The following is a 27,226-nucleotide window of genomic DNA, read 5'->3' on the forward strand; positions in this document are numbered from 1 at the left end:
GTGTAGTATTTTCCACATGTCCTTGGAACAGTGGTGTTTGGTACTCCTATATCTGGCACCAATCAGGTTACACTTTTTTTTGATTTATAGAAAAAAACTGTGTCATGATTTATATGTCAACTACAGAAGCATCTGGCATTTTATGTCATGACTGGTGAGAATATTGCAAATATTGGGAATATTTATATGGAAAATAATGATGTTCCTTAGGTTCCCTCTATATATTATCTAGATGATCAGGATGTTTTCCTCACCAGAATTTGCTTTGCGATTCAGGTCTTGTTTAACTCACCGCTCCTTTTCTTACAGTGTTTAATAAGCAGCATGTAAACTCACAATTTCCGAGTAATACATATAAAAGGCTATTTGTTGTTGTGCTGAACTGTATGTTTTAGGGAGGAGGTGCTTCTCTGTCTTGCATAATTCTAAAGGAGCAGTGTGACAGCTTGCTTCTTCTGTTTAAATGAATAGATTCATACAGAGGGACATGGCTAAAGATATTGCAGCGAGCCAATTAGATTTCTATGCTTTCCTCTTTGTCTTTTTATCAGATCCATTAAGCACAGTGTGTGATATGTGGTCTTTAGCTCTAAAGAATAGAGGGGAGAAAATCACTAAGGAAGTCTCACTGTACAAATTACACTGTACATAACAGGGCTGTAGGGAGAGTGAGAAAGGATAATGCGTTTCCTGCCTCTATATGAATGTATATATTTTCGGGTTTAGTTGTCCCTTAAGGTAAATTTATTGAGATCCACATCCATGTTTGGAATTTTCTTTGTACTTTTTCACAATTTGGAGATTTGGTGCCTCATTTGTATTTGGTATCCATTTAATTTGTTTATTCCTAGAATGGGTGCCCTTTAGCTTAAATACATTTTTAACTTTATTTTAACATTTTCAAATCTACTGGCAGATGAATGGGCTTGCTGTTGTGTTATTTTACCATGCCAAAATATGGCAATGCTCTCGTACTTTGATGGGAAACTGTATACTGTGCTTGGGGCCTACTCTCCAAAGCCAAGATCATCCTGGAAAAAATATTCTTGACTCCAGACATGGTACTCCTATTAATTCCCTGGGTCACCCCAACTATTTAATTTGCTAAATAGACCTATTGGTACCATTCATTATAAGAAAGGCATCTAATCCAGCGAATTCCAAAATGTACGTTCCCTCAGACTGAAAAATACATTCTATGGGGGAATTAAATTGGCTGCGCTAATGGCAAAGGTAACGCGGCCTACGCACTATTAGAGTTACTACGGTAATAGTGAGCATTATTACCGTTGGTACCGTAATCTTTAAGGCTGATTTTTGCTCAGCTCTCGAGGAGCCACGAGCAGAAATCTGTGTTAAAATTACCGTATTAAGAGTAATGGAGCACGGGCCGCATTACTTTTGGCAATAACGCAGCCGATTGAATCCCCCCCTATGTTTGTGTTGAAAATTGTTCCTACAGTGAATTCCTCGTAGTGAATGCTCAGTAGTTGTCGTCGTCGTCATATATACAGTACTGGGTGTAAATCTTGTCAGACAAATCTCTATATTGATGTGAACAATGGTTAAAGTTGAATGGTGCATATGATAGTATGCCGTACAGTCACTAATCCAACTTCCTTCATTGTTAAACTATAAAATTTGTTTCACTTACATTTTCCCTATGGCCACTTCTAAATTTCCATACCATCACTTCTAAATTTCCGCTTGCATTGAATATATTCATAGACTTGTATTAGAAGACCTCTAATTCACCTTTTTTTCTCCAAAGTAAACAAGCCTTGATGAAACCTATCCAACAATAGAAAAATCAAATCAAGAGGATTGCTCATGACATTGTAGAAGCCTTTACTACAAAAAACTGGTTCAGTTATAGGAATAGAATATTAAGCACTTACCATTATCCCTAGAGATAAATTGGAGGGCAATCAAGTTGGAGTCAATATCAAGGGATTGCAAGAAAGTGGCCATACCAAGCTCATTGACAGTTATCAAAATTTAATAACCCATATTGGAGACTTTCTATAAAGTTCCAATTCATCCAAAATATATTTGTGCAAAGACTCATCCAGCAGTTTTACCCTTAGTCGAGACTGAACGTTGGGGACATGGCTATCACATTCTGTGTATTACATCAGGGCAGTCTCTCTGTGCATAAATTTAGTCTCTGAATGTCTTATCTACGAGATGAGGATATGTTCCCAATGAATCTCGTAATAACATGACCAAGAATATTTGAAGTGGTGATCAGTAACCATCACTTATACAATTATTTGTAAGCCTTTATATACTTCCATTACTTTCAATTCTCAAAGAAAATCTTTAGAGTGTACATTTTGCAACTGTAACTTAAATATACAAATCCTTTTACAATGCTTCACAACCTGACACAGGTACTTAACAACAAAATTGTGGAAGGTTTTTTTCATTATTTGTTTTCTGCCCTCTGCATCGAGCAAAAGGGCGTACCGCTCCTTCACCTTCCCATAGGGTTTCTCTATATACAAGACAGGGTTTCCAAGTCGAGGGAATGAATGTCCACAAAGTACAGGTTATATATTCACGCCCATTAGTATTCTAAAGGGTATATTTACTAAACTGCGGATTTAAAAGTGGAGATGTTTCCTATAGCAACCAATCAGATGCTAGCTGTCAGTTTGTAGAATGTACTAAATAAATGATAACTAGAATCTGATTGGTTGCTATAGGCAACATCTCCACTTATTAAATCCCGCAGTTTAGTAAATACACCCTTAAGAATCAAACAAACATTTTATGTGTTCTCGTTTAGATGCTTTATATAGCCTAGAGCCTCAAAAACAACATAGGCTGAGTCTGTCCAATTTCTTGCGCGCTATACTTGAATTAATAGATAAGAAGGTGGTCTGTTTTATGTAGGTTTTGGTCGGATTTGTGCTCACTGCTGGATGTCTGAGATGTTGCCGGCTGTTACCCTCATTCCTTATGATTGTGCCAGAGGACATATAAGCTTGTTTTTATGGTGCTCAATGTACGGACATTGATTTTATATGCTGCCATTAAAATTGTGCACTTTTGAGACTTGAATGGTCTCTTTTTCTATGATATTACACTATTGTGGCTATATTTGAGTCCGCAGATTCTCACTTACCATATGGTTCACGTTTGGAAGGACTTCCTGATAGTCAGACCTGAGGTGGATCCCTAGTACGGTCAGCAAGATCTTTCTATTGGCTCTACTAAATTGAATATCTGGTACGGGGATTTCTTATCTGTGGAGACATTTCTACATTGTATATCACTTGTAATACACTGTGTGGCGCCCCCTGTCTTTTTTTGTATTTTATCTCTTAGGCATGACACTAGCAGACAGGTGTTGAATGACTGGGGAGCTGCCTACTTCATTCAAGTATATTATTAAACATACTGTATCACTGTGGTCACTGTATTTTATTAAGCGCTGGTTAGCTTAAAGAACCTTTTGGGTGTTGCAGATATATATATATATATATATATCTGCTCCGTTTACCAATGGCGGTTTGTCATTTTTTTTTTAAATCACTTATTTTAACACCCATTTGTAACAGGGCTGTATTCTGAGCAACCTTAAATATTTGACTTCTCCAAGCACTGATCTAGAGATGGAATCGACCATGTAATTTTGTTCATGGCTCCATGATAACAGCTACCCAGCGTTCAATTGAATGCTATGCAGTTTTGCCTCCACATCCTGAAAATGATGTCACTGGGTTTCACTTGCACAAGTGAGAGCTTCTGGAATGAGTTACTCTTGCTGAAACTCGAGCGGTTATGTCATCTCCAACAACTAGATTCTGTGAAAAAGTAAAGTAACCCCAAACTTCTGTTTGGACTGAATGGAAAGTTTATATTATTTTGGCTCGTGTTGCCTATATAACCCTGCTAATATTAAATACTGATTTTATTTATTTTTTTCAAAATATAGCAAAAGTTTTGGGGATGTGCACCAGCCACTTTTGGTGTCTCGTGTTTTGTGTTTTGGATTCGGATTTGCTTGAGGTTTTGGGTTCGGATTTGTTTCGCAAAACACCTGACGAAAGGTTTTGGATTTAGATTTATTTTGAAAAAAACATAAAAAGTGTTAAAAACAAGTTTTTTGGTTTATTTTCACTCCTACGCTATTATTAACCTCAATAACATTCAATAACAATCATTTCCACTAATTCCCAGTCTATTCTGAACACCTCACAATATTGTTTTTAGTCCAAAACGTTTCACCGAGGTAGCTTTCTGGACTGCATAGTGCAGTGGTCCCGGTACACAATTTGGTACCGGGGCCACAATACCTCTGCCTTCAAATGGTCTGAATTCCACTGCACAGCTGCCTGCTCCTACATCCTCTGCAGCATATACAGGGTGTAGTTTGAGCGTGTCAATACCTCTTGTTTTTGACGATGACAGGTCATTTTCATTAATTTATGATTTGGCAGCAACAGTCAACGTTGTTTAATATCTGATACGCCTCTATCTGGACTGCATAGTGGAGTGGCCCCGGTACCCAATTTGGTACCGGGGGCACAATACCTCCTCCAACTTTCAAGTGTAGTGTTTATAATTTATAAAAACTACAGTAGTTATAGCACGTCAATAACTCTTGTTTTAGACGACCATGGTACAGAGCATTCATCATTGAGATCCCATCAAGTATGTGAAAGACAGACAGCGTCGAAGTGTTATTTGTTGACTTTGTTAACCAAAAAATTGTCCCTGTTGCAAATATATGTGCAATGAAGAGTGACTTTTTCATTTATAGGCTCAAGCTTTCAAGTGTAGTGTTTATAAGTTATAAACACTACAGTAGTTCAAGCACGTCAATACCTCTTGTTTTTGATTATGACAGGGCATTTTACTTTTGGTTTAATTTGTTGAATTTGTTTTAATTTTGTTTTACTTTGTGCTCATGGCAAACGACTGTTGAATGGTCACATAATGCCAAAAAATGAGTTGCAAGATGGAATTGTCCTTGGGCCCTCCCACCCACCCTTATGCTGTTTAAATAGGACATGCACATTTTAACAAACCAATCATTTCAGCGACAGGGCCTACCAAACCACTGTGGCTGAAATGATTGGTTTGTTTGGGCCCCCACACCAAAAAAGCTATTCATCTCTCCCTGTACAGACTAAACAGGCTCTACTGAGGCAAGATGTCGTCCTCATCCTCAACCTCTGATTCCTCTCCCCCTACAGTGTGTACTTCCTCCTCCTCACACATTATCAATTCGTCCCCGCTGGACTCCACAATCACATGTCCCTCTGTACTATCTGGAGGGCAGTGCTGTACTTGATTGAGGAATTGATAATTCATTTTTATGAACATCATTTTTTCAACGTTCTGAGGAAGCAACCTCCTTCGCCGCTCACTGACCAGGTTCCCCGCTGCACTAAAAACTCCTCCCGGTGTACAACATTGACACCTTGATTATCCAAATCTGGATCTACACTGTGGGTGATCCTTCCAACATATGCAGAGGGTGTGCTGCAAATGCTGGATGGAGTCACCTCTTCCCGTACAGTGATGGGAAGGTCAGGCTTCACAACCACCAACACCCTTGGACTTGCCTTGGGGATTTGTGATGTCATCTGTTTAGAAGGCAGAGTTCTTTGCTGTTTTGTTGTTGCTGACAGCATAACTCTCTTAAATTTTTTGTAGGGGGGCGGAGGAGGAGGGCTTAGATCTTTGGGTGAAGCTGGACCACTAGTCATGAACATGGGCCAGGGCCTAAGCCGTTCCTTGCCACTACGTGTCGTAAATGGCATATTGACAACTTTACGTTTCTCCTCAGATGATTTTAAGTTTCTCTTTTTGTTACTTTTTGAGAACTTGGGCTTTTTGGATTTTACATGCCCTGTACTAGGAGATTGGGCATCGGGCTTGCCAGAAGACGTTAATGACATTTCATCGCTATGTCATGACTAGTGGCAGCAGCTTCAGCATTAGGAGAAAGTGGGTCTTGATCTTTCCCTACTTTATCCTCCAAATTTTTGTTTTCCATTATATGTAGCACAAGAGAGCGTACCCCTAAGCCACACACACTCGGCAAAGCCTTTAAAAATTATATGCGGCACAGGAGAATACCACTGGACTTATACTGCTGAATCAGTGAACTTTGTAATATAGCAGTACCAATGGACTTATACTGCAGAATCAGTGAACTTTGTAATATAGCTGTACCACTGGAATTATACTGCTGAATCAGTGAACTTTGTAATATAGCAGTACCAATGGACTTATACTGCAGAATCCGTGAACTTTGTAATATTGCAGTACCAATGGACAATGGATTATACTGCAGGATTGTTTTTGTATATTTTTTGTATATTTTTTTTATAATTATTTTTTAAATTTTTTATAACTTGGGAATAATGGGGAAATAACAATGCCCTTAGAAGGACAGAGCACAGGACACAGCACCACTGGACTGAGCAGAGCACAGCACAGCACAGAACTGAACAGCACAGCACAGCACGAGATATAGCAGGACAGAGGACCACCTAACACAGCCTCCCTCTACCCTGATCAATGCCCGAGTGAAGATGGCGGCGGCTAGCGGGGAATTTATAGAATACGAGTATGGCGAGATCCGACAGCGGGATTATGACTCAGAGCCTCGGTTTCAGTTTTGCAATTGGCGGGAATACCCGGATCTGCCTCGGATCGGCAACGTTCGGGTGGGCTCGGATTTCAGATATCCGAGCCCACTCATCTCTAAGAAAAACAGAGCTCGTTTTGGCCACCTTAATATATCCTCCACTTAACCTACACACAGCAGTTGTTTCGTTTGTGAAACTGAAATGGAATTCTGGTCATCAAACTGTTGTGTATTTTAGGTACAATATGCCAGATATAAAGCTAGCTGTCTATTTTTACTTTTATAATCAAGAACTAATTAGATAATTTGTTGTGATTTCATAAAACTTGGGAAACTTTTTCAAAACTACTTGGGACAGATTAGCATTATTTTATTTGGCCACGCAGCTGGGCATGCTGTCAACTTTTGGTTTTTTTTTTTTTTTTTATAATTAAGAAAAATGAAAGTTGTTTTAGGGTTGTCGTATTTTTGAAGAATGGAAAGCCAGGACACCCATGTAACATGTTTCATTTCATGCATATAAGGCATCACTTGTATATTTTTCTAATAAAACTAATAGTAGCGAAGATACTAGACCCTGCTTGAGTGACCTATTCTGCTCCTCTCACGCAGGTTCTACAAGCCTGTGTGGTAGCTAATGTCTTCCCCAGACTCGCCCACAGTGGGACACATGTCGGGGGACCATCTGACTTTTATTGCAAGAACTTACATAATGAAGAAATGTTTCATAAAAGGTTAAATTTTTAACCCCTGTTTGCTTTATACATGACAAAAAAATAAATAAAAGTAATGTTATGCATTTCATTTTATTAATTAGACATTAAGATACAACATTTTTCATCTCTTAAAGAGAAGACCCAGGATCAAAAATTGTCAGGCGACCTATAATTCTTATGGGCAGCCCTGATTTTACCAGCTAATGATGATTAGGATCTGTATGAAAGTACCAAAGCAAAGTACCAGAAACAGGAAGTCCATTCTCGTGAAACCATGCGGTACATGTAACACGTTTCCTTAACTGCAAGCATTATATATCAAAACACACAGTCCACATACTTCTAAACATTCCAAATCCACACAACAAAATGACTGCATGCCATCTTCCATCTACTGGCTTTCAGTCCGTGTTGTCGACTCTCCTGCTCTTTTCGCTTTGTAACTAGTTTCTGCTTGTCATTGCTGTCTCCACTCTCCCTGTTTAATTTTTGTAATTTAAAAACATTGGAAACCTTCGGTTCTACATCTAGAGTAGGTTTCTGTGCACATTTTAGTTGCTTTTAATGGATGCAGAGAAATCCATGACCATTGTAAAAGAACACACCATGCTCTGTGTTGGATTCAGTTAAAATGCTTCAGAATGCAGTTTTCAAAATCTAGCCGGACACTCACGAGGGATATTTTTACCATGAAATTGTTTAATTAATCAAATTATCCGAGTCAATAATGGTAATGCTTTACTTTGGAATCCAATTGAGTTCCAAGATTCCTTTTAACGGTTTGAATAAAGTTCATGTAGGCCGGTCAGAAACACAACATGTTCTCTATAGTCACTTTTCCAGTCCATTCTTTTCATTGGCAGGCTAAAATAAGCTTGGAAAATAAGATCTTCTAATTGAAGGATAAACAGCAATGTTCTGCTCACCATGTGCAAGACATGTTCCCTCTTAATCACTAAGCATCAAGGAACATAATAGGATTTTGTTGTTTGTTAGGATAGCTCTTCAATATTGTTTTTAAAAACTGTGTACCAGAAATGTGTGTTTATTTTGCATTCTGGTGGAAAGCAGTTACACTTTGTGGGGATAGTGTGTTTTATTTTGTTTTGTTTTTTGTTTCTTTTTTATTAATGTAATGCACAGTCAGGTTTGTGATCCCAGAGTCTATTGAAATCGGGGTGATTTTGGCATAATAAAAATGCCTTTCTGCAGCAACTTACTGAGTGATAAAACGCCTAGTTAGGGGTGAGGCTGATTCATTTTTCCTTAACACCAAAAATTGCCTTATAGGGATGGGTAGAAATTCTACTTTGATGGGGTGGGACATAGTCCCTATTCCTTGGCCCCACAAAGCATTGTATTTGGGAAGTGGTGGGGGAAAGGAATTATTTACTCAGCCTGGTGCTATATAAGGCTGGAAATCTGATGTGTGTACCTCTTAGCCCCTTGGTCACAACAATCCACTGGGTCATATTAGCTTTGTTTTGGCCTAATTGCATTTTGATGATGATGATTGGTACCAGAATGTAGTTAGTCTGTTTTTCAAAGCACTACTAGATTGAACCAGGGCAAGCTCCACTATTATAACAAGGATCCCAATATTGCATGACAAACAAATCTTTACATTGGCATACACTTAGGACTTCACACTCTAGTTTTAAGACCTCTCATGGTAAGCGCCTCAGGTAGTGCTGTGCTTGTACACAAAGTTGGAACCATTTGTACTGGCATGAAGGTCATAAGCCAGATCCCTTATATACTCTTTTACAAACGTTTTTATTTTCCACACCTTGTAAATAACCAAGTTATGCTCTATAAAGGTACAGAGGCACCCTCTCATGGCACTACAGCAGAATCAAATGAAGAGGGTGGCACAGGAGGAGGTATCAATTGCAGCCAGTTGGGCTTAACTTTGAACATTGCTCTTCTTAGGGTGAGGGTAAAATTAGGATGCTGAATTGATAATGTGCACTATATTATTAATATAGTGCACATTATCAATTCAACATCCTAATTTTACCCTCACTCTAAGAAGAGCAATGTTCAAAGATAAGCCCAAGTTCGAAGTTTATTTGTAAGTCAAATTAATTTGGGTTGCTGTCATGCTACCTACAGTGTGTGTAGGGGGGGGGGGGGCGGTAGATTGCTTTGTTTTTCGTTTGGTTATGAAAAAAACTAAAACAAAGCACCAGCTTGTACAAGTATTGTCTCTCATGCATGAGAGCGTTTTATGTGCTCTACATTAATCTCAGAGGTAGCACTATGAGCATGATTATAGTATGGTAATGTTGTCCAAATCTATATTGTACTGTATTTCTTAGTATATTTTATCAATCTGAGAAAACAAGGCTGTCACGAACACGCTCCCAGCTGCCGTGAATTTGGGGTGTTTGCTGTATGAGGTCACACACGATTTCAGCCCGCAGTCTCTCACCTATCACACAGGTTCTAGACCTACGGAATTGCCCCCAAACACAGCGCTCTCACACCCCCAGACACTTCAAGGTTCAGCCACCACCTATTGGGTACGGGCAATAGGACCCCAATATACAGTCCCACGCTGGCACACAGGCTTCTAGTTATTCACAAACTAACAAGACCCACACCAGCACACACAGAGTTAACTCTTCACACCTCCAGACTGTTACACAAATGTAAATACAAGCACACACAGCTTGTTAATCAAATGTATCAACAAATCACACACTGGCATTCCAAGGGTTTACCTGGATGAGCAATCTCTTCTAAAAAGGCTAATGGATTCTTTAGAGTATCAAGGACGCAACTTATTAAATTATAGAATTAATATACAAAAAGTACAGGGCATACAGATAACAAAAATAATGAATAGCAATTAATAAATTTGACATAACAAGCAAAAACAGTTTAAAATAAAAAGGATTACATTCAGATTTGCACTTACATGAATTGCATTTTGGCCAAGAGAATTTGACTAAGAAGACGGACAGTTTATTAATGTAACTTGATTTCCCCAAAAGTCTGACACTTTGTCCCTCCAGACACAGGTTTTTAAGCAAACTCAAATGGGACGGCATTCCCAAGGGCAGTGTTAATGCTAACGTGGGGGGCGGAAATGTCCCCTGGGTGTCACCTCGGGTTTGTTCAAACTATTCCTAAGTTTTGACCTGTTGGTAATTCTTCACAGATATATCTCAGAGAAATAACACCCCCCTCAATAAACCGGTCATAATCTCCTGCACGTTTAAATACCAAATATGATGAGATTACAACAATATCCAATCTCATCCTGAAATACATGTGACTATGGTTGTTCCCTGTGTAGTTGGTATCTATGTTTTATTCAGTACGGAGTGGCATCCAGATTTCCTAAAATATGAACGATGTAGACATTTTCCGCTGCAACCCATATTTCCATATATCTTTATAGGCAGTCTTCAAACGCTATCTTTGTCTACAAGGATCTCACCTAGGCATATGGTTCTCCAATTTACACCCAGGAGTTAGTTTGTGTTTACCTATTGAAAGGAAGTCAATTAGCTGGGGAAATACATGATCAAATACAATGGATGTCTGTGATCTGCATATCTTGAGCTGGTCTCTGCACAAAGGGTTTACCTAACTCAATCACCTTCTCCTGGGCTCATTTGGTCACACATTTATCTGAGTTGACGGATCAGGTTAATTTAGGTATTCATGCAAAGATTTATTTGGGTCCTGACATTCAATATTCTATTTCAGCATATCAGATTTATGCATCTCATCCTGACAAAGGCTAAAATATTATTCACATAATTTCATAACCAATTGGGCTATTGAATCCTCAAATGACAAATATGAATACCTGGCTGACGTTGGTTCAGCTTCTCAGTGCTGTACTTGTCAGGCATGGGTAGTCCAGGTTTACAGTCATATGGATGGCAACTGATCATCTTTCAATGCAACGCAAGAATGGATATAGGACCAATGAGGGATATTTATACTTAGATAGTCACTGTTCGTGGTAGGCTCCTTGTGGCAGTTCCTTACTGTAGAGTCTTCATAAGGGACATCACAAACTTGATTAGTGCAGCCAGAGTTTTCTAAGGGGTTTCTGAAGCCTCAAGAGCATCTAAGCCTGTCACTTAAATTTGTTTTAATGGAGCTAATTACAGATTACTTACCTAAACTTATGCAAAAGAAAAAGGTCATAATCAAAGTTGAATTTGCATGCAGAAGTCTGAAATTCTTCCCACTAATTAATAAATGATGTGTTCTATAATTTACATTGGTTTGGGAAATATTTATTTGAGATAAAACTGTTCCATACTTTCTATATTCTGTTCATGTGTTTATGCTTTGCTACCTTTTGCCCATATTCATTTTTATTATTTTATTTCTCCCGTTGCTTAACAAGTGTACTTAAAGAATGTGCCCACTTTCAAACAAATGCCTTGCATTACATCTTCTAGGCCCAAATATACATTTTTGAAAACACAACATGTCATTGATGAGCTTTGGATTTAAAATACAACACTGTACCTTTTGAGTTTTTTGGGGTGGATTTCAATGAGATAAAATAAGAAACAGATTTATTTGTTTTTGTTATGGGGGTAATTGGGGGTAGAGTGTGATGCCATGAAGGTGTGGCGGGCCCAGAAGCACTGAAAATATAACAGAACTGTTATGAGTAATAAAATAAGATCGACTTTCACAGATGTTCTAAAATCTCCTTTTTGTCACCGTGTTCATTATGTCACATTGTTAATACATTGCATTTTGTACAATATGTGTATTATAATGGTCATTTTCCAAAGACTAATAAGTAGGTAGACAAGTTTTGTATCTTTAGGGCTTTTGCTTTGTTAGTATAGACTGTGACTTTTTAGTGAAAAGACTCTTACAGTGGTGGCACAGTTGCTAGCATTACTTGGGCCATGAATTTTATTCTGCCCAGGGCATTATCTGTGTTGCAGTTTGTATGTTATCTCGAATCTCTTGGATTTTCTCCAGTTTTCCCCGACAGTCCACAAACATACTGGTAGGTTAAGCTAGGTACACACTACAGAAATTTCGACCAACTTTTTATGCCGAGCAATTTTACATGCGACAAATGGTCCGATCGCTCGGTCCATGGACTGCATACACACTAGCCTTGTTTAGGACGATAAAGGGAAGAGCGGCCGTTCCTTTAGCGACTTTTTACAGCCATGTTGTCGTGAGCAATGACTGTAATTTCCTACTCACTGTTGTGGATCGGTCGGAAGATTATACACCCTACACAGTGGAAACGAGATTGGAACGCAAATATTAAACGGTACGACCAACCAAATGAGGCGATAATCGTCCATTTGGGCAGACTTTCGACCATCGTATCACTGTACACACTGACCTGACTTTTGAACGAGCGGTCGTATGTCGGCTGTTTGAGCCGATTATTGGATGAAAACAGTGTAGTGTGTACCCAGCTTTAGTGTGCTTTTGTGTGGAAAACATTTAGACTGTAAGCTCCACTGGGGTAGAGATAAATGTAAAAGAATAAATATTCTTTTGTTCTTGCTGCATTATATTTTGGCGCTATTTATAATAAAGGCTAATGAACAAATAGTGTAACATCTCTTCTTTCCACAGATGAGTACCATGCCGGGATTACCAACAAGACCTTGCTTCTATGACATTGACCTTGATCCTGACACAGAGGAAGTGAAGGGACTGTTCTAAAGAAACCTCAGGTAAAGTAGATACAACATTCCAGTGTATGTTGTTTTTTTCCCCTCCACCTCTTGCATGCTGTATAGATCATAACAGCATCCATATAGATTTGCGTGTATGTGTAGGCTGATTTATGACTCTAGTAAATACTACTGTATGTAATTTTAACATGTCTTGAAACAAAGTTTGAGAAAGGGAAAGAAGTGACCGGTCTGTCTTGTCTGCTTTTTAGCTATTTTACATGTTTGGCCTTATGTTTTGAATGCTTTTTATAATGGAAAACAATTGCATTGTTATAAGCAATTGTTTTTTTTGACAAATATATACATTGTTGATTTTCTTAACTAGTGGTAACAAATTGTATTTACAGTGAACACATGATGCATTAAAAGGAGGGTAATAAAGATGTAAGGGTTTTGTGTAAGGCTTGCACACAAAATGGCCCACTTCAGTGGCAGAAATACAATTGGTGTGGCAGGTGCCGTGTACCAGGCCCCATGGAGATAATGGGGTCCAATGCAAGAGAGATGCAGAGGGTCGGGGGCCCTGGTTCCCTTCTCCCTGCATCGGGGTGCACAGCTCACTAGTTCCATCTCTGGCCCACGTGGTTGATGTACCAAAGCCAATGTGGAGGATTACTTGTCCCAGGGTAAATACATACCCTTGGAATTAAGGTGTCTGCAGTTGTCTTGAGTATCTGTGGCCACTCTGTGTGGTATTATATGTTGTCTTGAGAAGATGCAAGTATAGAAAAAACTAGTTACGTGCGAATAAATCCATACTAATCTATCTATCGGCACTTTGGTCTGTTAACATGGGCACCCTCCAAACGTGACTGTCACATTCATGTTACCTCACTGGTCTTTCAATGACAGCTGGTCAGTATGAGGTGTATTTGCAGAGAGAATCTGGTACACGCAGGGACGAAAAGTCATTATGATGGTAGAGAATGTGTTCAGACTACATACAGAATATAAACTGGCCTAAATTCTACATGTAAACATATGGTGCTCGACAATTTGCTGTTACTACATGGCTTCCCGAGGCACAGAACAATTGGCAAATTTACCTGCCTATTACCTATTCAATCCCACCAATCCATCCAGAAACATTTTTTGTTTTATTTATTGGGTAGTGAAGCAAACATTTTAGTCTGAACACTCTCTTTAATACTTGAGGTTTTGCTATGCTTTAGTCCTAAATGTTGTTACATTATTATATTTAGTTTTACAAAGTCAGGAGAAATGGGGGTATGCCTTTTGGGTATATTACTACTTTGAGAGTACCCTTTCTGTAAGTGTACAATATATACTAGTAACCAATTTGCCTATAAAATTATAGTACAGGCAACACAACAAATAGAAGTGAATCTTGTTTATTTACATTGTATTGGAGAATTGGATAAAGAGACAGAAGCGTTATATATCTTGCATCACATGTAAGTGGCAATACAGAGAAGCTGTCTGCAAAGGGACAGGGAGGTTACACACAGTTATATAATTCAAGATGCAATTTACATACATATCTGAAGCAAAGGGTGATGGGTTCACAGCTAAGCGTAATGTAACTCCAGTATGTTTTAATGTACATTAAAGTGTTGAAAAGATGTTACTTAAAGGACATTTCGTGGCTCACACTGGTTTCTGCAGTACTGGTAACATTGGTTAAATGGCAGCCTCTTTTAACTGCTAAACATATCATTATCATTTCATTGCTTTCCTGTCCGTGCAGAGCAACTGCCTTGTAGCCTGCATTATGAGCGGACCTCGAACAAGTAACCCAGGGCAGCCAGTTATCAAATGTGGTTTCACAGATGTTCCAAGTTATTACTTAGCTTAGGTTTCATTATATTGATTAGGTGAGCTTTTGTCTTTTAAACTTGGCTGGCTGCTCCTTGGAGTGTTTTTCTTTATTACATCAGCTAGTGAAGCATGTTTCAGTCTAGATGTGAGTTTTTGTTATGTTTTGAAAAGGAATTACTTTTTTAGTGTTCAGCATTTGTAAATGATTGTATTTACTGTACTATGCCATCTTTGTGGTGTCTTGGCATGGTCATTATTTATGATTCTGTGTTGTTTTTTTGGCTAGCAATATCTAGTCTTAGCAAAAACTGTTAGGGTTGTATGATCTAATGTTTGTTACTGTTTATTTTAATTTCTTTCTGATGTGCATTGCAGTTCAGAGTACACAAGGGCGTATATACATGTGGGCATGTGGCTAGGACCAGTAGCAGTACTACCCCCATTTCGGGGAGTGTGGTGGTTCTGAAGTGTGATGCCAGAACATCGGCTGATCCCCTGCTCTTCTGTGCATACTCTGAGGGGCCAGCACATACTCAGCAAAGCCCCATTTTGGCCTTTTGGTTCTAGAGCTATATTTGTATTTACAACCTAAATCTTTATTGCATAGCATTTTATATTCACTCCCCACTGTGAAGACTTATATATGTATTATAGGACTTGTGTTCTTCAATACATTTTTTTTTCACCAAAATCTATCCTTCCTTCCGCTAGTAAAGCTTTGAGTACTTTTACGAAGATCCAGTGCTGTCGCTCAATATGTTCTTTGAATAATGAAAATAAAGGGATCTTAAGATTCTCACAGATAATAGCATGAGCCGTGCTGAGATTCTTCCTTTCAGTAGAGTCCTGACATGGGTGCGTTGGCCGTGACTTCCTACCACATCCCATTCTCTTGTCATTAGAATATTTCCCAATCCAGATAATAGGACAAGGTGAGACTGCCACAAACACTAATACAGTGGCTATAAAAAGTATTCCCCACGTTTTGGCATTTTTCACACTTTATTTACTTACATCATGGAATTAAAATTGATTTACTTGGAAACTCCTACCACTGATTGCACACAGTAATTTGTAATGTCAAATAAAAAGCAACTCTAAAGCTTTTTTTTAATTACAAATCAAAAACTGATTACATTAGTATTTGGCCTGCCCTTGTTTTAACACTTGGTAAAGGCTCCTTTTAGCTGTAACTACAGTTGAATTAATAATTGATACTTTCACTGTAGAGTAAGAATCCCCATGGGAAGCGCTAAGCCATCCCCATTCTCGCCCCTGAAAACATCCTTGAACTCCCATGCACAATTACACCAAGCTGAGCAGGTGCATAACTGCCAACTTTCTAGTAGTTAGGACAAAAATGCTGACTATTGGGACAGCTGGACTGTCCCTCATAAATTGGGACAGTTGGGACTGAGGTAGCCTATGTAATATGGTATGAAGAGCAGCATATAATGGCATATAATTTTTAACTGATTATTGTTGGCAAAGACTATAGGCTTGATTATTGATTGAGCCCTGGAGCAACACAACATTCTGTAGTTATACTTCTACATATATCTACTCAACTGATATAACATTTTAGCTACCTTTGTTCCCTTTTTACGTAAGAAGTTTTCTAACGAGTGCCCGCTCAGTCTCCAAAGTTTCTTTAGCTGAACCTGTGTTTAGTCCTATCTGAAAAATTCCCAAACCATGCCTCCATGTTTTGTTTTGTTCTTTTTGTTTTGTTTTTTTAAACTTTTCTTGGCATTTTTATTTTGCTTTTGTTACTCCTGCTACATGCCAGACAGTTTAACAGCATGGGGGCTTTCGCTTCATAGTTTTATATGTTTAGAAATGGAAAATGGCACAGTAGCGGTGAAATACAATCAGTAACTAACAGTTTCTCAGGATAACTAATATGATTTTATAAATGATTGCTGCTTTACAAAAGTGAAACATCAGTTTTGTCTAGATCATAATGTACATAACAGATTGTAATGGCATCACACACGTGTCTGTGAGAGCCATTGGTTTGAGTACTCTCATATAACAGATGCTGCTAAAGTACCAGCTGCTATAAAATCTTAAATGTTTTTCCATATAACATTATACATTACCTCACTATTGTATCACAGCACAAACCAATTGCCCCCCCCTTACCTTGCTGGGGCAACTTAGGCCAAAGTAAAAGCAAGACAAATGTGGAATGTTTCATAATTTCATCTGTGGATTTGTAACCTCTGCAGTCTGCTCTATAGTGATCCCTGCACTCTGCCGATTTTACTAGTGTTTATTAGGGGTGTGCACCGACCACTTTTGGTGGTTTTGGGTTCTGATTAGCTTGAGGTTTTGGGTTCTGATTTGTTTTGCTAAAACACCCCACTAAAGGTTTTGGTTCTGATTTTGGGTTTTGGGTTCTGATTTTTTTTAAAAAAAGCATAAAAAGTGCTAAAATCCATATTTTTGTTTTTTTTCTCACTCCTACACTATTATTAACCTCAATAACGTTAATTTCCACTAATTTCCAGTCTATTCTGAACACCTCACACCTCACAATATTGTTTTTAGTCCAAAAGATTTCTGGACTGCCTAGTGAAGTGGAATCTCGACGGGATTTGGTACCGGGGACACAATACCTCCAGCAACCGTCTAAATCCCACTCCACTGATGGCGGACACCGGACGCACGTCTAACACCAACATTGCTGTTATTGACGCAGTTATCCGCTTTGCCATAGGATGACTAGTGTCGTACTTGGTGCTCATGGCAAATGACTGTTGGACGGTCAATTGTTTGGTGAAAGACGTAGCGGTCTTACGACTTCCCCTCTGGGAGGATGACCGACTACCAGCAGCAACAGCAGCAGTGGCAGTAGTAGGCGTACCGCTGCAGGATTCCTCGGATGAATCCCGTATTGAAGAGGACTCAGTCTGGCTGGTGACATGGCCTGCAGGACTAAATCTGATGGAGATCGTGGAGGAAGTTGACGATGAGGGTGTTGGTGGTATGTATCCAACAGGACCAAGGGATTTAGGTGTCCCTGGACTGCTGACGATCCTAGCCACAGGTCCTGAACTAAACACTGAATTATGAAGGTTCTTCAGGTGACGTATAAGGGAGGATGTCCCTAGGTGGCCAAGATCCTTACCCCTGCTTATTTGAGCTTTACATAAGCTACATATGGCCATACATTTGTTGTCGGATTCGGATAAAAATAACTCCAGACAGAAGAGGTGGATTTTTTGGTTTTCTGACCAGGCATGACGATGGGCTTTTTCATCCCATGGACAACAACTGTTTCCCCCCCTGGTGGCTCATTTATGATAACCACATCAGCATCCTCCTCGTCAAGTTCCTCGTCAGTGCCAGCTACTTCAATATCCTCCTCCCGGTGTACAACATTCACACCTTCATTAGCCAAATCTCTAACTGGACTGTGGGCGATCCTTCCATCATATGCAGAGGGCGTGCTGCAAATGGTTGAAGGAGCCACCTCTTCCAGTACAGTGATGGGAAGGTCTTGCTTCGCAACCACAAAAACCCTTGGACTCGCTGTTCTTGGACTAGTTGATGACAGCTTAAGTCTCTTAAATTTGTTAGAGGGGGGGAGGAGAAGTGCTTAGATCCATGGGTGAAGCTGAACCACTAGTCATGAACACGGGCCAGGGCCTAAGCCGTTCCTTGCCACTCCGTGTCGTAAATGGCATATTGGCAAGTTTACGTTTCTCCTCAGACGATTTTAATTTTCTTTTTTTTGCTAATTTTTGGGAACTTTGGGTTTTTGGATTTTACATGCCCTCTACTAGGAGATTGGGCATCGGCCTAGGCAGACGACGTTGATGGCATTTCATCATCTATGTCATGACTAGTGGCAGCAGCTTCAGCATTAGGAGGAAGTAGGTCTTGCTCTTTCCCTACTTTATCCTCCAAATTTTTGTACTACATTATATGCAGCACTAATGATTGTACCCCTAAACCACACACACTTTGGAAATGCTTAAAAATTGAACGTATTAAATGTAATATAGATTGCAGTACCTATTCTCTGGAACTGCTTAAAGAATGAACGTAGTAAATGTAATATAGATTGCAGTACCTATTCTTTAGAACTGCTCAAATATATATTTTTTTTATTAATTTTGTATAATTTTTAAAATATTTATTTTTTTTTTAGTAATTTTTAAGAGATTTTAATAATTATAAAATTTGTATGGACTTAGCACAACAAAGCACAGGACTAAAGCACCACTGGACTCAGCAGGACACACACTGGCCAAAGCACCACTGGACTCAGCAGGACAGAGCACAGGACAAAAGCACCATTGGACTCAGCAAGGACAGAGCACTGGACACAGGCATAAAGTACCACTGGACTCAGCAGGACAGAGCACAGGACAAAAGCACCACTGGACTCAGCAAGGACAGAGCACTGGACACAGGCATAAAGCACCACTGGACTCAGCAAGGACAGAGCACTGATCACGCAGGAGCACCACTACCCTACACACCCTCCCTCTTCACTGATGTCAGGCGAAATGAAGATGGCGGCCGCAAGGTGAGTATTTATGACATCCGAGTATCGCGAGATCCGACGCGAGACATGGATGTCATAGCCTCGTTTCGGATTCCTTTGGCGGCCGGAAGTACCCGAACAGTGCTCCGATCCTGTCGGATCCACGCTGTTCGGGTGGGCTCGGATTAGCGGAATCCGAGCCCGCTCATCCTTAGTGTTTATCTGGTGGTCTGTATTACTAACACATCCCCATATATGCAGCATTTAAACGTGTAATCAGTTCCTATGGTGGTGATGAGGGTGACACAATTTAATAGCCCCATATGTTGTACTTGGGGCATAGATCCTGCCCCACACTGATGTGGCATGGAACTAGTTCTAATAAACCCTCCCTTTCTGTAGTGTCTCATTCCGATCCCACCAAGCTTGCGTGGGTCTGAAGTAGTAATCCTACAAGGCACAAAGAGGACAGAGGCATGTTCTGACCCAAATGATTGCAAGGAGTACCGTAGCCCTGTTCCCCCTCATAGCAGTGTGACCACTGTAAGGATTGGTGGTATAATGCAGTAGTGTTTCAGGCCTTAAAGAAGGACTCAATCTAAAACTGAAAATTAAGTTTTATCTGCAGTTCAAGGAGTTAAAAAAATATATATGTTTTTAGTGAATATTGTTTAATTGTGTAATAGCTCTCAATTTTATATTTCTAATATAAAACAAATTAGGTATAATGTGAAGAACAAACATTTTACAAGGCTTAATATATAGATATGGACAAGCTCCCCCCCAAAGTCGGTATTAATGACATCTACATAAGCACAGCTTTCAATGAACTCCTGTGCTGCAGAAACTAATGCACTTTACAACCAAATCTGATTGTGACCTGGTAGTTGGGTTTTTATAGCTAATTAGATTTGCTTATTTTCTGATGCATTTTTCTAAAATGGGATTTAAAAACATCCGATGCTATTTCAAAATGTAGGACATAAAAGTGAAGTTTATGGAACCTTTCTGTGTAAACAATTTAACATAAACCTTTTCAAAACAATGTGTCATATGGCCATCTGTACAAATGATTTATGATCTTAAACATGCAATCCCATTAACAAATTGTTTGTTTTTAGCATAAAAACAAACATCACTTGTTTACTATAAGAAGATACATGTTGACGTTTGTTTTTCCTTCACCTTTTTTCTTCAAGTTGTTAATGATTTACAGATTTTCAAGTATCCTGTCACTACCATAGAAACAACAGTCACATGACCTATGATGTAGTGAGCAGAGAGGCTTCACAAAGCCGCCTCCTTTGTCATTGTTAGAGCCCCTCCTTCCATGTACACAAAGATCAGGTGACCCTATTCTCAGGAATGAGCTTGACTGCTGAAAAGCAAATTTATTCCAGCTGAGAGGTTGTGTTCTACAATGGCCGCTATATCAGTCTTCTTCGAGAGAGACATGACTAGAAAAAGGGCCACCTGCTTCATGTTGACAGGCACAAAACTAGCGGTAAAAAAATAACAAAACAACCCCCACAATCCCCCAAAGTATAAGGGATTGTAGCTTTTTAGTGCATAACTATTTTTATGGTAACTTCTCTTTTCAGACTAGAGTGATATTAGACATTGGCTTTGGTGCTTTTTCAAAGCCTATGCTTTGAAAAAGTTCTGTGGAAAGAAACGTGTTTGTTAGGAGGTTGTTGATGTCTCTCTTTGGATCCGAAAGGCCAATTTTGTATTAATCTGTGATACGGAGGAAGGAACCTATTTTGCAGGAACCATGGATTTCGTCAGGACAGCTTAATGTGGTGCGCACCACTCGCAATTGTGTCGAGTCTATACTGGAGAGCCGTGGGACACAGAGGAGAAGGTGGAGGTCATAAGTGATACCACTTCTCTACATACCCACTGTTTCGCTTATTTTGGGCTTGTTTATTCAGAGACATTAATCTGCTGCTCTATGCCTTCCTTCCATTAGTAACGCTCATACTATTACATATTCTGGGACATTTATTCCCTAAGTAAGACTTTATTACTGCAAAGGTCTGGATCTGAATTGTAGGGACCAGGGCCACCATCAGGGGGTACCATTGTACCAGGCTCGGGGTCACCAGGGGGCCCCGCGCGGCACACAGTTACCAGGGAGCCTGCTGTCCTCCAGTCCCGGCGTTTCCGCTGCTGTCTTTAGCCTTACTGTCACAGTGACAGCCAGGCTGAAGACAGCAGCGGGGACTGGAGGACAGCGGTAAGGAATAATGCAGAATGCGATCGCAGGGGCTCATGTGACAGCCAGGCAGCTGTCAATCATGATCGCAGGGGAAAGATTGCTCCTTCCCTGCGATCATGTGATCCTCCCTTCTTCCTGTCGGTGAGTGATGGTGTGACCTGACGTCACACTGATAATCCCGCCGCCGCTGAAGAAGCAGCAGCTACAACATCTCGGTAAGTACATTTTAAAGAAATGTTATTACCTTTTGTTTCTCTGTTTGTCAATATATATATATATATATATATATATATATATATATATATATATATATATATATATATATATATATATATATATATATATATATATATATATGTATATATATGTGTATGTGTATATATATATATGTGTATATATATATATATATATATGTGTATATATATATATATATATATGTGTATATATATATATATATATATGTGTATATATATATATATATATATATATATATATATATATATATATATATATAATTAGGGGGGCCCCCTTAATTTACCTTTCAATTGCCTAAGTCCGACCCCATTCACGAAAGAGGGGACCAGGGAGGGAGCCGGATCGTGACCACAAAAGGTAAGGTTTTGTTTTGTTTTTTCGTTTTTTTTTTCTACAGGATTTTTTTTTTTCATTGCCTTGGGCCCCCTTTCCACCTGGGCCCCCGGGCACCTGCCCATCGTGCCCAGTCAGAAATACAGCCCTGGCTCATCGGGGGGGGGAGAGTTTGTCATCAGGGGGCCCTGCCTGCTTCATTTTACTGGGCCTTACGATTTCTGATGGCGGCCCTGGTAGTGACTATCAAATTATATGGATTGCTTCACGTTGCAATTTTTTAGCAGCGTGCTTTTAGATTCTCGGTTTTTTGCCTCATTTATTATATTAGTATTATTGTTATGCATGCTTTATTTTGGAAACATCTATTCATTATTGCACGGTATTGACCTTTACCCTGGTTTACTATAAGGATGAGCATTGTGTTTATTTATTTATTGCTTACTTGATTAGTAGCCCAAGAGAGCCAGCCCGCATGACCATAACTAATGGGACTATTTTGTCCATTTAATCCCTTTAAAAAATTAGGCTTTTACTTGGGTTGTATTCTTATTTATTTTTTTTAATCTGCATGTCAGGTGGCATTAAGGCACACATGGAAATCATAAGAAGGTGATTTCCACCGTCACTTTTCTAGATTCAATCCTGCTACGAAAATATTAAGTCTTATTGAAGGAATAGTTATATAACATTTTGAAATAGAGAAGCAACAGTCCAAGAATTACAGGTATTTTAAAAATTATTTACTGCTGTTTAACAGTATTTTAATACACTCGCATGCCTGAAGTGCTTGAGATTTAAAAGCTAATGCCTTCTGTATCCAACACTCCATTCTGCTTTCCAACAAAAGTCTTATGTACCACTAGAGCAATAATCTGAGAGAGGGAAATGTTTTTACCACTGGAAACAAAGCCTGTCAGAGTGAGTATTGAATTCCACTAATCTTCCATGTCTATGATGGTTATACAAACAGCCATCTTTACTTTTATGAAGCTATTTAGGAGAGAAATGTAACCTTTAGAGCTAAAGGAAAATTATTTCATTCTGCTTATGTATAGGAAATCTAGAATCAATACCAATCTTTGGAAATCGGTATTACGGATCTTGTCTTAAAGATATTAGAGATTGCATATGAAGCATTACATGTGTGTTATGCAGTATATATACTAGAGAAACAGATCGAATTATAAAACGATGCTCTAGAATGCCAACTCAATAAGTCTGAGAGCCACAAATAATGTATAAGGTTAGGCCTTAGATTTCAAAATCGATGTCTTAAGGACTGGGGGCTATGAAATTTAGTTTTAACCCATCTGTCCTATTTGGTCTTTTGGAAATATAGTTCAGAATTATACGTATGAACGTAGTGTATCCGTTTATTCATATATGTGTGTCTAACTTTGTGTACAATAGGTTGTAATGTGGCACTGCAATTTTTTTAGTTGAGACTTCAACGCACGCTTTAAGTTTAAAGTGTACTTGCCATCTGGGAACCTGTGTTATTGGTTGTACCCCACTGATATAACTATCTCCTAGTTATTCACCTGAATACTGGTTAATCTCCATAAAATTGCTTTCTGCAAAGTGTATAGACGATGGGTATTCCTTAAAAGTTGTGTTCATTCATATCTGGCATAGGCATGGGGCAGAGAGTGGTAGAAATATGTGATATGGCTCTATATATAGCAAATGGAAGATATATGGAATGGAGGTGAAATATAAAGACAGTTGTTGTCAGTGCTTATCCTTAATACTGTATATCTGTGTATCTAGCAAAATGAAAACATGAGGTTCATATTTTGATCAAGACATTTAAGCTTGCATCCCAGTGTCAAGAGTACCTCATTTTATGTAGACCCTACACTGATCTATATGCTTAATTTAAAATGCAGTTAAATCAGATGCTCTTAGTTATAGGGCATACATCTAGCAAGGGCTGTCTTTTAAGCTACACCCAAAAGGCCTTAAATAGGCCTGATAGCTGTTAAAACCGCACAGGACATTATTTTGAAATGAGGAGAAATTGTGTGTGCTCTGTTAATCCATAATATACATAATATGCACTTGTTGCAGCAAGAATGCACAATTCATTTGGTAAATATACCCATTTCACCTTTATACCCATATTAATTTAATATACTTATGAATAAAACCTATTGCCCTCTCTATGCAACCTCTAGCTCCTTTTTTTTGTACTATGGAATTCAATGCAGAAAGTATAAAGTAACTAGTTCTCGCGCTATTTCATGTGTCACATGGAGACTAAAAAGTTTATCCTACATTTATAAAACATCTTGAATGTCAGGTTTCACATGACCACCTGTGTGTCTTATTTTTACAGATGAAATAATGACTAGTACACTTGTAAATCCCACTATTCATCATCTTCTCCTCCTTATTTTACACTGATGGGCTTCCCATGACTATATCACAAGACAAACAGTGATGTTTATTCTCCGGATATTGAGTTAATTCATTTAAACTTAATTTCTATGCATCATGTGCTTGTTGCATTCATGTAATTTATTTAGGCATTCCACAGAGCCTGATATGATATGTGAAATAGAAGTCACTCTCATCTAGAGATGGTCACTGACCCCCGTGTTTTGGTTTTGGATTCGGTTTTGGATCTGGATTACCGTCGTGTTTTGGTTTTGGTATTGGTTTTGCAAAACCGCCATTGCGTGTTTTGGTTTTGGTTTTGTTTGGTTTTGTTTTGCTATTTTTTGGGAAAATCCATGTTTTTGGGCCTAAATTAACCCAATTTAGTGCTCCAACTGTTTTAGAGACAAGTAATCTAATTGTTGAGGTAATAAATCATCCAAAAAAACAGTTTAATTCTTCGTTGGTAGGCCTATTCTACACACAAAACAGATTGTCTTCCTCTCCATCTATGCATATTGGCAATGCAGCCATCGTCTTTGAATGTATATTACACCCTACACTTATAGTTAAATATGTAAAGAAATGGAAAAAGCCAGTTTGGTTTCTGTCTCTCAAGGCCCCCCTCCACTTGTATAAAATACCAAAAAATTCAGCCATTATAGACTGTACAATATTAATTGACATGGAGAAAGCCAGTTTGGTTTCTGTCTCTCTAGGCCCCCCTCCACTTGTATAAAATACTAAAAAATTCAGCCATTATAGACTGTACAATATTATGAAAAATGGACAAAGCCAGTTTAGGGTCACTCTGTCTATGACACCCTACCCTTAAGGATAAATTGCCCTAACAGCAGCCTTTCTAGATGGTATGTGATATGGAAATGCCACAAGTTCCTTTCCTCTTTGGGGGTAGATTGCACCCTACACTTACATAGAAAGTTTTAAAAAGATGTTATCGGCATCATCTTCAGCTTAATCCTCACCCTCATCAGTGTGTACGTCATCACAGATTATCAATTCATCGCCGCTTGAATCCGCCATTAGAGAACAGTCAGTGCTTGGATGTCTTGGATGGTGAAGACCTTCCTCGTGGAAGATGTAGTTCATTTTTATAAACATCATTTTCTCCACATTTTTGGGAAGTAACCTTCTACGGCGATCACTGACTAAGTTCCCTGCTGTGCTGAACACTCGTTCAGAGTACACACTGGAGGGTGGGCAGCTTAGGTATTGCAAAGCAAGTTTATACATGGGTTTCCAAATGGCCTGCTTTTCTTCCCAGTAAGGAAAGGGACTGTCTGACATTTCCATATCAACTACCTCTTGAAAGTAATCCTCCACCATCCTTTGCATGTTTATACTCATATTGGATGGAGTTATGGGCAAAGTGACACATTTTTTTGAAAAATCCTTCAAACCAGCCCAGATGTTAAATTGTTCTGGTCTGCCCCCTGTGTCTTCCCTGCTTCTTTTTTGGAAATTTAATTTTTTACGAGCAACAGCTTGAGAAAGTGAAGGAGGACACGTCGTCAAGCCGAGGCCCAGTTCAGCGGCCAACTTGCTGAGCAATAGCTCCTTGCAAAAGTTCACATCTCGCTCATTTACAAGTAAAGACTCAATGTAGGTTTTAAACCTTGGATCAAGCACAGTGGCCAAAACGTACTGATCCGAGTTCAAGATCTTAATAACTCGAGGATCATTGTGAAGCAAATTAAGTACTTGATCGACAAGGCCAACATACTTTGCTGAATTGCTTGCTTTCAGCTCCTCCTTCATTTTCTCAAGCTGCTTTTCCAATAGTCTAATTAAAGGAATGACTTGGCTCAAACTAGCAGAGTCTGCACTGACCTCACATGTCACAACTTCAAATGGTTTCAGCACCTTGCACAGCACTGAAAGGATTCCCCACTGTGCAAGAGTGAAATACATCCCCCCTCCTTTCCCAATGTCATGACTTGTGCAATATGCTTGGATGGCTTTGCGCTGTTCCTCCATCCTCTGAAGCATGTACAGGGTGGAATTCCACCGAGTTACCACCTCTTGCTTAAGTTGGTGGCAGGGCAAGTTAAACTGCTCTTGGAGCTGCTGTAATCTCCTACATGCTGTGGCTGAATGCCTGAAATGGCCTGAAATTTTACGGGCCACCAAAAGCATCTCCTGCACCTCACGGTTATTTCGTAGGAAGCTCTGCACCACCAAGTTGATGGTGTGAGCAAAACAGGGAATATGTTGGAAATCACCCAGCTGTAATGCTCGCACTATATTGTTGGCGTTATCTGAAATGACATACCCTGGGGAGAGTCCGAGTGGTATAAGCCATGCATCAATCACATCTCTCAGTTTGCGTAACAAATTGTCAGCCGTATGCCTGTTAGTGAAGCCGGTGATACAAAGAGTGGCCTGCCTGTGACAAATGTTACGTAGTGGTGTACATGCTGCTACTGTTCCTGCTGGTGAAGGTGAATGACCAACCCAGTGGGCTGTCACAGTCATATAGTCTTTGGTTTGGCCACTTCCACTTGTCCACATATCTGTGGTTAAGTGAACAGTGGGCAAAATGGCATTTTTCAGCGCAATCTCTACATTTTTACACACTTTTTGGTATAGTTGTGGAATAGCTTTACGGGAGAAATGGTGTCGCGATGGAATACTGTAACGCGGACACAAAACCTCAATTAACTGTGAAAAACCAGCTGCGTTTATTGTGGAGATTGGACGCAGATCTAACACTAACAT

The 27,226-nt window shown here is 39.2% G+C and overlaps 1 protein-coding gene across 3 annotated transcripts in view; it reads left to right on the forward strand.

Moving 5' to 3' along the window:
• MTHFD1L (methylenetetrahydrofolate dehydrogenase (NADP+ dependent) 1 like) overlaps positions 1-27,226 on the forward strand; it is a 399,678-nt gene that overhangs the window by 139,702 nt on the left and 232,750 nt on the right. For all 3 annotated transcript variants that reach the window (XM_075203628.1, XM_075203626.1, XM_075203627.1), the window contains exon 27: positions 12,916-13,016. In XM_075203628.1, coding sequence (XP_075059729.1) covers positions 12,916-13,005 — 90 coding nt within the window. In that variant the 3' untranslated portion in view covers positions 13,006-13,016. The remainder of the gene's footprint in view (positions 1-12,915; positions 13,017-27,226) is intronic.

The sequence above is a fragment of the Mixophyes fleayi genome, chromosome 3, assembly GCF_038048845.1.
Source record: "Mixophyes fleayi isolate aMixFle1 chromosome 3, aMixFle1.hap1, whole genome shotgun sequence".
Classification (NCBI taxonomy): domain Eukaryota; kingdom Metazoa; phylum Chordata; class Amphibia; order Anura; family Limnodynastidae; genus Mixophyes; species Mixophyes fleayi.